The sequence below is a fragment of the Pleurodeles waltl genome, chromosome 6, assembly GCF_031143425.1.
Source record: "Pleurodeles waltl isolate 20211129_DDA chromosome 6, aPleWal1.hap1.20221129, whole genome shotgun sequence".
Lineage (NCBI taxonomy): Eukaryota > Metazoa > Chordata > Amphibia > Caudata > Salamandridae > Pleurodeles > Pleurodeles waltl.
Genome location: NC_090445.1, coordinates 1686270161 through 1686283578, shown reverse-complemented (window position 1 = coordinate 1686283578; position 13418 = coordinate 1686270161). Strand labels below are relative to the sequence as shown.

The 13418-nt window shown below is 48.6% G+C and overlaps 1 protein-coding gene across 3 annotated transcripts in view; it reads left to right on the top strand.

The window, feature by feature from the left end:
• SCAI (suppressor of cancer cell invasion) overlaps positions 1-13418 on the top strand; it is a 538528-nt gene that overhangs the window by 440070 nt on the left and 85040 nt on the right. For all 3 annotated transcript variants that reach the window (XM_069241740.1, XM_069241742.1, XM_069241741.1), the window contains one exon: positions 9075-9153. In XM_069241740.1, the coding sequence (XP_069097841.1) occupies positions 9075-9153 (79 nt within the window). The remainder of the gene's footprint in view (positions 1-9074; positions 9154-13418) is intronic.

The following is a 13418-nucleotide window of genomic DNA, read 5'->3' as shown; positions in this document are numbered from 1 at the left end:
TCTTGTTGCCAAAATATATTTTGATGGTGCCCACACTGTACTTCTTAGGGCCAGGACAGATGCTGAGGTGGATTTTAAAGTGTGCCACAAGTGTACGAAACTGGCTTAGCCTTCCCTTTTTACCGGCGGTCCTCCGGTTGAGTTGCCGCATCCCTGCTGTCAAAATGGAGGACGCCGGGCAAGGCACCCTTCGGCACTTTGGAATATAATCAAGTGGCCTGCCACCAAACCAGCATACCGGTCTTTCCCAAGGGCTGAGACCTCTGTGCCTACTGCACTCACACAGCTGAGCCACTAGCATTTAGTGAAGTTCTTTCCTAGGGAGCGAGGCACCATCGCTTTCCTCATCAAGTCGGCACCATTTTGTTATGTCCTCGATGAAGGCTCGGTCAGTGTCAGGGCGCCTCTCCTCCGCTCCCAACACCTGGCAGTACCAGGAGAGTCTCTCAAAATCATTACCTTCTCACCCCTTCTGGGATCATTCAGAGTGCCCCGTGAACCCAGAATTGATGGTGGAGCAGGGCTTAGACTTAGCCGGACTTCTCTGGTTTGAAACTGTTCAAGTCAGTGCCTGAGCCACTCCCTCCCCCTCATTCAGTTTCTAAACGTGTAGTGCTGCCACCAGCCAAATCACACACAAGAACACACAGCATCAGCAAAAGAACAAAACTGTACAAGTGGGTTCAACCACAGTTCAGACATGTTCAGATAGATCCAGCTAGTAAACAAATACATGCAGTGACGTCAGTCTTATAGGTGACATAGTACAGTAATGTGTGTTACATGACTTGTATCTTCTACATGTACCTGATATCCTGTTTCCTTTGCAAGCAAGAGCAGCTTATGTCTCTTGGTGCCCGACTGGCCCACTCTCTTCCTGTAAACCCCGTCCGCTCACCCGATGCTTCCACTAGCCTTCTCTCTTTTTCTACGTAATCCAAGTCTGAAAAGTTGGTAGTTTGTCTCCAATATATCAGTTTCGTGATTTTCTTTCATATATTTCTATAATTGTCTTTCTCTATCTGATAGACTTTTATCTGAAGAATCCTTACCTTAGAATTATCCCCAGACGTCACACTGAATTCAGAAATGTTTTTGTGAGCTGTACCCCTGTGCGCCAGTAGGTTCCCCTCTGTGTGGCGTATATGTAGTCCGCGCAGGAAGTGGCACTCGCGGTGCATATGTAGGCACCACCCAGGTGTGATGACGTCAGTTCTTTTCTTTCCGCGCTAGTCAGCACAGATCCAGAGAAGAGCTACTTTTTCACTAAACCCTTATGGACTTTTATCAACTTCTTTTTGAGGTTTTTCCTCGTGGTGTGGCTGGGATGTCCTCAACGAAGGCTGGCTTCAGCCTCTGCGGCGCCTGTCACCGCTCAATGCCACTGACGGACCTGCATCTTGTATGCCTATGGTGCCTTGAGCATGACCACGACCTAAAGGCTTGCTTCGATTGCTGCGCCATGAACCTAAAGGCCTTGAGGGAGCAATCCCTGAAGCTCCTGGCAGCTGAACATGCCACGCGGTGACAACAGAGGTCCCAGTTGAGAGGAAGGCCCCTGGGAGAGGTCGCGGATCCCAAGGTCTTTATCACACTCAAAGTAGTCAGGTCACTGGGGGATGCACAACAAGAAGAAGAAGAAATTGAACAGATCTTCATCTTCACCTGACGAGTGATTGTCACTATTCGAGGCCTGGCTCCATGTAGGAGCCAGTACCTAGTTCATCTCCGCGTCTTCCAGAGGTTCCAGGAGCCAGAGTGACCTCGCCCAACTTCGGTGAAGCCATCCACCTCATGTGTGGATGGCCACTTCCCTCTGGTGCGTCTTTGGGCCAGGAGGTTTTGAGAGGGACCCCTTCTGGTTCTGCCCTGACAGCTCTTTTATTGGCACCAGTCGGACCTGTAGGATCCACTCTTGGATCCAGACCGATGCCAGACGTGCCACCTCGACCTTCCCTGGCACCAGTCCCGATGTTGACACTCCCACTGTGGTCTGAGAATCTGGGTGAGGCCAGTGGACTGGACACTTCTCCAAATACTGGCATGCTTTCTCCTCTTACTGTGGCTACGGAGGAGGGAGCGTCCTTTGCAGTTGTGGTACAGATGGCAGCTGAGGTCCTCGACCTTCAGTTGTGGGGCAGTCAAGACCCCGGTGTCTTGACAGAGGTGTTACAAGTGGGAGTGTGTCCCTCAGAACCACTACTCTCATTTAACAAAGCTCAGATCCCAAGGAGTACGTTCTCATGAGCGTACTCCTTGGGATCTGGTCTAAGCCCGGCACACTGGTTTCTGTGAACAGAACGATTGCCTGCCTCCACCGTCCCACTCCAGGGGACCTACACTTCCTCACCAAACACCCTACCCCAGAGAGCTTGGTGGGCCAAGCTTCTACTTCCCACCTAAATCCTGGCACATTCCCTACTGCACCCCTGGGTAGGGGATCCAAGTGGCTGGACACGGTAGGGAAGAAGATGTTTTTCTCCACCAGCTTGACACTGCGGTCCGTGAACACCGCATGCCTTTTGGGATGCTATTCCCACGCTCTGTGTGATACGGTTGTTCCGTTGCTGCCATTGATCCCGGAGGCGGCCTGGGCTGTACTCTTCAAAGTTGTTGCAGATAAGAGAGATGCAGCTAAGTTCACAATACGATGTGGACTGGATACCACCTACTCACTAGACTTAGCAGTTTCATTGACGGTGGCCTTACAGTGCCATGCCTGGTTGAGGACGAATGTTTTTTCTGGGGATGTCCAAGCATCACTCATGGACATGTCCTTTGATGGCTCTTCACAGACAAGGTAGATTTGGCACTGGAGCACTTTAAGGACAGCAGGGCTATGGCCAAGTCCTTAGATCTTTCTTAGGCCCCTTGCCACCCACAATCCATCTTTTGTGGCCACAGAAAGGGTTTCCAACTGCACCACCACCCACCCAGCCACCGTGCCGCACATACTCCCCAGCATCTGCGTGACTGAGGGTGTGAAACCCACAAGCCCTGTGGATTGGGCAGGCAGCGGCCAAGCCAGTCCACTACTTCCCCTGGCAGCCGTAGCTTCCAAACCCTCCTAATCTGCCCTCCTACCCGGGCACCCAGTTGGTGGCAGGATTCTCCATCACCTGCCCCACTGGCGGTCTATAAGATCGGACTGGTAGGGTTTGCAGATCATCTGACGGTGCTGTTCTCTCCCCTTCATGACTGCCCTTCCCCTTGTGCCACCCACTTATGACAGGCTGACGGAGGATCATCTCTCCATTCTCTGCCAGGAAGGTATGGCTCTCTTGGCCAAGGGAACCATAGAGAAGGTGCTGACGCCGGAAGTGAGCCGTGGTCATTATTCCCGCTACTTTCTGGGCCCAAGAAGGTTGGAGGCCTTTGTCCTATCCTAGACTTGCGCCCCTCAGTTTCTTCCACAAGAAGGAGAAGTTCAGGATGCTCATGGTTGCTCAGGTCCTGCCTGTCCTGGATCTGGGAGACTGGATGGTAGCGTGGGCATTGCAGGATGCATATTTTCACATCCTCATCGTGCCTGGCCACAGATGTTACCTACGGTTTACGGTCACCCACAAGCATTTTCAGCTCACTGTCCTACCCTTTGTCCTTACCAGCGCCCCTCCGGGGTCAACCAGGTGATGGCGGTGGTTGCAGCTAATCTGCGTAGATGGGGGTTGCCCGTCTTCCTCTATCTTCACAATAGACTGTTGAAGGTGGGCTCGCCCCAGGTTGTCGTCTCCCACCGCCAGACTACGACGGACCTCCTGCACTTGTTGGTGTTCACTATCAACTTGCCAATGCCTCACCTGACTCACTCTCAGACGTTCCCTTTCATTGGAGTTGTTCTGGAAACAGTGCAGTTTCCGGCTTATCCCGAGTGGCAAGTCCAGGATATCCAGGCTCTGATACCAATGTTCCAGCCTCTCGTGGATTTCAGTGAGACTGATTCTGAGGCCTCATGGCCTCCTGCTTCCTGCTTGTGACACATGCCCACTGGCGTATGTGGGCTCTGCAGTGGACCTGAAGTTCCAGTAAGTGCAGTATCAGGGGTATCTCTGAGACACTGTTCAGATCACGGAGGAAATTGCAAACGATATGCAGTGGTGGCTGACGAACCGCGAGTGGGTCAGTAGCAGACCCCTTCTCCCTTACCCAACCAGATATGACAGTAGTGACGGCTGCGTCACTCCTGGGGTGGGGCGACCATCTGGGAGAGGTGGATGACTCTGGTCTCTGACAAAATTGAAACTCCACATCAACCTGTTGAAGCTCAGAGCAATCCGATTGGTATTGAAAGCCTTTCTACCCTCCATCAAGGGAAGTCTAGTGTTGGTGTTCACGAACAACACTACCGCCATGTGGTACTGCAACAAACAGGGCATAGTGAGATCATGGACCCTTTGTCAGGAGGACCTGCGTCTCTGGACATGGCTGGAACATCAGGTCATTACCCTGGTGGTTCAACATCTGGCGGGCTCTCTGAACACCAGAGTACATGAACTCAACTGCAGACGCCTAGTGTATCATGAATGGTGTCTCCATTCATTGGTGGTGCAAGGTCTCTTTCAACAGTGGAGAGAGCCTTAGTTAGATTTTTTTCGCCACTGCCAGGAACGCGCAATATCAAAGGTTTTGCATACTGGAGTTTCCAAGGCGACTCTCGCTCAGGGATGCTTTTCGTCTTTAGTGGAGACCATACCACTCCTCTTAACAAGATCAAAAACAACCAGGCACACTTCATCCTTGTGGCTTTGAACTGGGCATGGGGAATTTGGTATCCTGAGTTGTTGAGCGTGCACATCGATCTTCCGATTAGGCTGTCCCTTTAGGAGGATCTTTTATTGCAGCAGAAGGGGTCCTCCACCTGCACCTGTCATCTCTTCGTCTTCTTGCGTGGAGATTGAGAGGCAACGGTTGACAGCCTTCAACCTTCCTCTCAAAGTTTGTGTTGTTATCTTGGCAGCCAAGCGTCCACCAAGATGGTTAACGCCTGCTGTTGGCAGAAATTTGGGGCATGGCATTCTGCAAAAAGAATCGATCCCCCCCTTTCTCTGGTTCTTTTTATCCTTTCTCTTGCCCAGCAGGGCTCTGCTCTGGGCACTCTAAAGGGCTTACTATCCGCTAGCTCTGCTTTTTTGCGTTTTCCTGATCAGCCACCCCTTTTCAAATCTCCTGTTGCAAATAGGTTCTTGATTGTTCTCCAAAATATGTTCCCTCCTTCACCCTTTATCATGCCTCAGTGGGACCTCACTCTTGTTTTGACATTCCTGATATGCACTCACCTTTTGAGCCGTTCATGATTGTCCTCTCAGGCTGCTTACTGCATTCCTTGTGGCAATAACATCTGCCTGTAGGGTCATTGAGCTTCAAGCTTTATCATCTAAGCATTCTTACCTCATCTCTCCATCCAAACTGGTCATTATCTATCCAGTTCAAAATACGGGAGGGATCAGGAGGAATTATGGTCCAGTGTATATCCTCCAAATGGAAACATCAAAAATAAGTAATACACTGTTCCAACCATGTAAAACAGAAAGTAGTGACCGGGGTCCTAAATTCTAGGAGCAAGAGGCCTCACACACCCATAGGGTGTCATGCTTCATCATAGGCACTGCTCCTCGTCAGACCGGCGCTGCAATGTCTGACGGGCACCACCCGATGGCGTCCTCGCCTCGGCATTGGCGGGTGGCTGGCCCGACTGCCAATGTCGTAATGAGGCCCTAAGTCAGATGAACAAGTTACTTACCTTCTCTAAACCCTTATCTGGTAGAGACTATGGGGTCATTCTAACCCTGGCGGTAAAAAACGCCCTGCAGAATCTCCCGCCAGGAACAGGATGGCGGTAGGGGGTGCCGCGGGGCCCCTATGGGCCCCTGCAGTGCCCATGCCAGTGGCATGGGCACTGCAGGGGCCCCTGTAAGAGGGCCCCAAAAAGAATTTCAGTGTCTGCCTAGCAGACACTGAAATTCGCGACGGGTGCTACTGCACCCGTCGCACTCCAGCAACTCCGCCGGCTCCATTCGGAGCCGGCTTCATCGTTGCTGGGTCTTTCCCGCTGTGCTGGCGGGCGGCCTTTTGGCGGTCGCCCGCCAGCACAGCGGGAAAGCCAGAATGGCCGCCGCGGTCTTGTGACCGCGGTGCGGTCATTTGGCGGGAACCGCATGGCGGGCGGCGACCGCCGCCCGCCGCGGTTAGAATCAGGCCCTATGTCTAGTCACAGATTTCTTACCGACCCACACATCCTCCCTGCTTTGCGAACAGATTTCTAGAGACAGGGCTACTTCCCTTCCAGGGCCCTAGTTTTCTACACTAGTGGTCAGTGCTCTTCATGGCTCCGCGCACCTGATGGGCAAAGTTGCTGAAAAAACCCGATGTAGGCCCACCTGGGTGGTGCCTATATAGGCACCACGAACATCACTCCCAGAGTGGACGACGCAGACATTGCCAAGCAGACCCGAACAACACCACATACCGGAGCATAGGGGTACTATTCACGAAATTTTTTCCAGACCCAGTCTGACACTTGGGAATAATCCTAAGGTAAGGAGTCTGTGGCTAGGTATGGTCTCTACCAGATAAGGTGTTACTGAAGGCAAGTAATATGTTCACCAAGTTCAGGATTCTCAGGTTCTGCTCCGTCACACACAGTCAGTGCATAATTTGTAAAATAGTAAGTGCCATCTCAGGAGCCACTGCGCTTGCACCACCCGCTGCCCCTCCAGCTCTGCCAATGACAGCATCATCACAACTATCCATCACACTCCCACAAGTATGACACTTCAGACTGTTCCAGGCCACTCATAGCTATAGGAATGGCTTGTGCAGCAGGTATTATTTAATTTAGGTATACATTGAATTATTAAACACAGTTGTTGTACTTATGTCAAAATTAGACAGTCACCGCCACCATGTGGTTTACTGTCATTAGTGCTGTGTTGACAATTAAGTGCCTTGAAACAAGGCTCAAATTAAGCACTGACACCAGTGTTTCTTCCTCTCGCATGACTGATAGCAGACAAGGCAGAGTATTTGGCCTTTGTCCTGTTAGATCTGACGTCCTCTGTGTCATCGGGGGGCCCTTGCCGACTTCCATGAAGTGACAGTATGTCTTTTGGCTAGCAACAGACCCAGATCTTTAACTCTGTTTATTTACCTTTTCTTTTTAGGCCTTGACAGTTTCCCCGGTATGCATACCTTCGGTTTTCTCATATGACCCTCTTGTCCTTACACCTCTGTGTCCAGTCCACAACATATTTGTAAATTCTGCGTTCGCTGATTGACACCTGGGGCATCTGAAAGCCACTGTTGGAAAGTTTTGTGTAATCTGTGTGGTGTGCAACCGCTGCCCATCCTTTAGGGCAGAGGGCCCACACCCCCCCCACCTTTTGCCCCTCATGAAGAGTGCCAGCCATGCCGAGCAAAGGCCAGCCTGACAGACACTCTTCATGTTCAGCTCAGGCAGCCAGGAGCAAGACATGCGCGATTTGCGCAGACTCCTGGCTGCCTGAGATGAACTTTGCTGGGCTGAAGAGGTCACAGCTCCTGTGGGTGTGACCTCCTCAGCTCAGCAAAGTTGCCTCAAAGACCCCCCTTGGTGACGAGGGAAGCGTCACCCATTGACTCCGACCTGAGCGCTTCAGGTTTAAGCCCTGAAGAGTCCATGGTGAGTGTCAATCAGTGACACCTCGTCGCAGAGTGGGGTGTGGTCAGCAGTCTCACTGACCCCATCCCACTCTGTGACAATGCTTGGACTGCTGCCTTCCTTCATTGGCTGACCAGGTCAGCCAGTGAGGGAAGGCAGCAGTCCCATCCCTCCTAGGACTTCCGAGGCAGAGCTGAAGGTAAGTGTGTGTTTTTGTAAATGAATGTTTTGTGCGTGTGTGTATGTTTGAATATTTGATGAGCGTTGTGAATTGATGTGCGTGCGCGAATGAATGAGTGTGCTTCCCACCCGCCCCCCCTTCCTAAAATGACCAGCCGCCACAGGTGATGTGAGATAAGTGAGATGCACTACATTGTCTTCTAACAAGCCTTGTGCTTCGTTAGGTGTGTTTTGTTGTCATGCTTGCTGTTGTGAGCTTGTTTATACCTTGCTTTAGAGATGCGCTGAGCTGGTTTTGATTGGTCTGCAGGCAGAGTGCTGTTTAAAGCGTTGAATTGAATGATTCTGTGTGGTTGCTTGATTGAAAGTGCTCTAAGTCTGGTCATACCTAACTATACACATGCACTATGTTGCATGTTTGACGTTTGTGTTTAACATTTCCTCTTGGATGGAAAATAGCCCTCTAGCAACAGCCACCAAAAAACTTGACAATTCATTAAAACTCACATACCATCTCTACTGACTTGACTTCTCCAGTAACCGAATCAGACTCTGGTATGTGATAGAAAGAAAGTGACATCCCCCACAAGACACTGTAAAGCCATATTAACTTTAGATTTTACACTATACAAGTGCCAGTCAACAGTAACAATAGGCAAATATCCAACCTGTAAAGCTGGTATCAGCATATCCTTCCAAAGACTGAATTGACACCCGACCAAAACCTGCAAAGAAAAGATGGAACATTGCTGTTAACTAGCTCAGAAGTTACTGCTAAAACTGCAAACATGTGTACAAACTACAGATACATTCATCATATTAGATAGGATCCTAATTTATTTTTGAGTTACTGTGTATCAGTTATCCTTCCCCTTTGAATCCCACCAGTATCAAGGCAGGCGTTTTAGAAATGCTGCATGTTGCTAGTTCCTTTTCTTGGTACCACTAACATATGGGTTCAGTGTGAAAAGCAACATCTCGGACTTCAGCAGGAAGTGTCTTCAGCTTCTACGCTTTCTCATATCTGTAGATACCAAGCTCCTCCGGTCAGCTTCTTTGCGAAATCCACAGACTAGAGCGTGATAGCCATTAGAGAGACGCAATGTCACCCTCGGAGTTGGACTGCACGCCTTTCAACCACGTGTCAATGACTGTAGCCTTGCACATTGTGCATGATGCAATAGCTTGCCACCTGATTGCAGTGTCCTCTCTGTCCCCTTTCTATGTGCTAATAAACTTGTGTGTTTCTGTGTTACAGGAGCTGCCCGCCAACAGCGTGCTCCTCATCTACCTCTCCGCGACTGGCGTGTTCCCTACAGGTCGTTCTGATTATGAAGGTACAATAAAGGAATGCTCCTGTCATGAGCAGGGCTTGAATTATTTTTGGTGATGTGCACAGGAGGGCCTCACAGGCTTTTCCAACTCCAGCTGCCCTCATAAGACCCAGTTCAAGGATAGCCTTCGATGACTAGCAGCTACCCTCCAGGGGTTAGAGGCCCAGCCCGGAGGGAGCAGTTAGGCTTTCGCAGTGTGATGGAGGCAAGAAGTTGTAACAGAGTTGGCCTTTAAATTCATGTGCTTATAGTAATGTCCCTTTTTTTGATTTTAATATGAAAACTACACCAATCTACCCGCATGTAGTTTTTTATTACATACCTAGTAATGCTTGTGGCCGAGTTTGTCGTCTTGGTCATTGTAGTTTCTTATCCAAGTCAACAAGGGCCAACAATATTTAGCTCTTAAAACGTCAGCTTCTCAACTTCGTACTACCCCTCAGACTGTTATCTACATTTACTGTTGGGGTTTTCGGCTATCACTGAACTGCGGAAGAGCATGGATCTGTTGTAATTGTCTTGTATTTGTTGGTGCCTAAATTCAAGCCCTCGTCATGACCTTGTTAAATCATCACTTTCATACTGCCATTCTGTTTGCAGCTGTGAAGTATTGGGATGCTGCTGTGGTCAAAATGCCTGTCCTCTGAGCTTGTACATAAATGATCTGAGTAATTAAGCCCATTGCAAGACATTGTGAGCTCTTGTTAACACATTTGAAGGTGAAGAGGGGCATCCAACCATGGCTCATGTGTGATCTGCCAAAGAATAAGGGTTTTTGGAAGATACAACTGGGGTAGGGGGCAATTATAAAATTCTCACCTATGTCTGTTCTAGACCTATATGTGTACTTGCTTGTAAGATCTTCTTTGCAAAGACCCGGCTCACCCAAATATTCCATGCCATTCATCTGTTGGTTTAAATGTGCATTCCTTTATTAGAGCATGCTGCCCCATTCTGCCTACTGTGCATGAGTGCAGGCGTAGACTCTCTCATGCTGTACACAGACCACTTTGAGGAGTACACTGTAGTCTGTGTATGGTGGCCCCAGTCTTCAAGAAATGCCTGCTTGTAAGAACAATTATGTATTGCAAATGATGTTTGTAGCTTGTCTTTTCCTAGTGTCCATCTTGTTCTGTCTTTCACTCCAGAGTGATGTCCTTTTGTAACCTCTGATACAGTATTTGCATGAATCTGGCGTTCCTGGCTGCTTTGTCTCCTTATAGCAAAACATAACCCTTTAGTTCACAATATGAAGATTGTTGGATTTTCAAGTGGGCAGTGGAGGAATCACCAGATTGTTCTCTCATCCTGCCATAATTTGGTGCAGGGAAATTCTCCTTTTAAGTTTATCATTGAGAACCTGATGATGAAATCACTGAAACACAGAGATGCATGATTAACCCTGCTTTCTGTGTTTGTCCAAATTTGCAAAACTTAAAGTAGTATTTTGACTTTTCTTTAGGGTGGCATTTTCTTTCTGATGATGCATTAATTCTTTCCTTTTAAAGACTTGAAGAGATGTTTGCTTAAAGCTGTTGTTTAGGTAAATAGCAATAGGAATGTAGTTATAATACCTTAAAAGTGTAACTGGTCCTGCCTCTCTTATTCCAGGTTCATGCCCTAGTGGCCAGAATAGCTTTTTACAGCACACACAAAAAATGTAAAGGGAAGCCCGGTAGCCTACACAGTACCCAAGTTGTCCTTGCTCCTGTGAAACTAGGATGGGATGTAAGTCAGACATTGAAATATATTCTATTTGCAGGGAGTTCCACCTTATATTCCAGTCCTCTCTTTCATATCACCCGAGTCCTTTCATCATTATTTGATTCACACTTATGCCACACAAAATCCTAAACTGGTTACACTTCCAAGACGCTGGCCAGCACAGCTTGCTCTTGCAGTGCCTGGAGTCTAATCAACTCTACTTTTGGGGGCAATTCTGCCTCTATCTGTTCTTTGAAGCACAGACCTTCTAAGTGCCCAAAGACTTCAGTTCTGTCTGGTCACAGAACAGCAGGAGCAACAGAAAAAACAAATCCACTGGTGGTTTAGACTTTTCATACAGACAATGTGGGAATCACCCTGTTGCAGGTCTGCGAGTATTGGGATCAACTAAAAGCTTTGTGAGATGATAGAGTCTGCTCTGACGTGTGCACTGCAGCACCATCAGAGTCAGACATTTTGGTGTCCATCATCAACTTTGGCAGAAGCTAGTAGCGGGAAATGCTCAGCAGAGGTATTGAAGCTTAGAGGTGAGAGATGGGGGAAGGGAGGATGAGCCAGGTTGACCTCCTGAAGCCTCCTACTGGACCAGACTAATGCTGCCACAAATACAGCAGCCCTTGTCCCAGATACTTCAAGAAGAAGTCCCATTCAGTGATGCAGGGCCAGATGTACAAAGCAGTTTTTTAGTCGCAAACTCCTTGCTTCGAGGTGTGCGACTGCAAAAATACTTTTTCAATATGCTGAACCCATATTAGGAGTTGGTACTGTTTTACTGACTCCTAAAATGGATTTACAAATGGCTAAGGAATCGCTGTTTGCAAGGGGTATGATGTAGGCGTCCCCTCCAAATAGCGATTACTATCCGTATGTATAAGTGGTTTAGGACCGAAGTAGCGGTCATAAACTTTTGAAAAGTTACCAATTCCTGATTTGGGATGATAACCCTTTCACAAAAGGGAATGGTTCCCTAAGAGACCCATTTCTCTTTGTGAATGTTAAAAAGCAAAAAAAAGTTTGTTGGGGAGTAGGCAGTTGTCCAAGGGACCACCGAGAACTCTCAAATTTTTCTTTTTAAACGCAGCCCTGTTTTCTTTCCAGCAAACGGGCTGCATTTTAAAAAGAAAAAAGTTTGCTTTACTTACATGTGATCACAAACGTGGCGGTCTGCTGACCCCAGCAAGCCAATTTTCCTGTGATGGACTACAATTGTAGTGAGTTGCAATTTGTGGCCTACCTCATTACCATTCAGTTGGTGGGTCGCATTCCGTCCCACAACAATTCGTTTTTAAAAATCGACCTATCAGTGCATCGGTTGGTTCATAAAACTCGTTACTAGTCGCCAAAGTACTAGTCCTAAATTGCGATGAGTATTTTGTTACCAGATATTTGTATGTCTGACCCTTAGAGATAAGATATGTTTCAGACCCAGCCCACTGCAAGGAAACGCCCCTTTCCCTTGCAAGAAACGAAGAGTTTGATCGTCCGCGCCGCCGCTGCCTTGTCGGGATCAGCGTTCCAAGCCCGTTCCTTGGATACTCAGCAGGACTGACATCGGATTGGTTGGTGGCTGCTCCCTAAGAGGGTTGGCCTCCACACCGCTTAGCGTGGATGAGGTCTTAGCTCGTTGGAGGCTCTTTACGATGATACAGATCGAGTCTGGCTTATTTTTAGATAATGAGAATCAGCCACAATTATCCCCATTCTTGCATTCTGTTCTTGACCTTCACGCGATTCTGGCTTGAATCCTTTTACACCTCTCAGGATCTGTAGCTCTGGATCAGCTGCAGCTGTAAATGCCCTTGTCTTTGCTGCAGGGTAAACAATTTGCAGCCACTTTTTCTGGTATGTGGCCTTCATGCCACATAGCGGAGGCATGAAGGCCACCATGCCTCCGCTATCTTGACGGTGGTGGTCACACTACTGGCTTCACAACCCTGCCTCTTTCAACGTGTCAGGTATGTGGCATGGCAGGGGGACTAGCTCGGCAAGAGGCACCCTCCATTTAAAAAGCAAATAAGGTGAGCGCTTATGCATGGACACGTCTATTAAAAAAAAAAGAAAAATGGAAAAAAATATCTGGAACATGGAGGTGGGCCACGGAAGGAACCCGCAGCGTAGGTTCTGGATTGTGGCTTACGTCAATGGTAGAATTGCCTATCCCTGTCTAGCCTGCCTTGTTACCGCCCCATCCTGACAAAGCAAAGGAGTTCTATGGGGAAGGGCGGCACAGAAGGGCACGCGGAGGGTAATGGGAGGTGAGAATGGATAAAGTACACAACGAGCTTAACCGCTGTGGACAATAACCAGAACACTATGTGCGGTGGTGGAAAATGCATGGTGAGAAGTTCTAGAACCTCCTTCCTTATGAACATGCATATAACAAGGTGGTATTCCTGTGCCAAGACTCGCATACTTCATCCCTTTGGCACGGCTTTGTACATGGCTTTTTGGATTGCCAGCCATAGTTCTATTTTCCACCCCCTGCTAGCTTTGGGCTATATTTGACGTTAGCAACAGAATCTGGCACCATCTTGCTGGTGTAT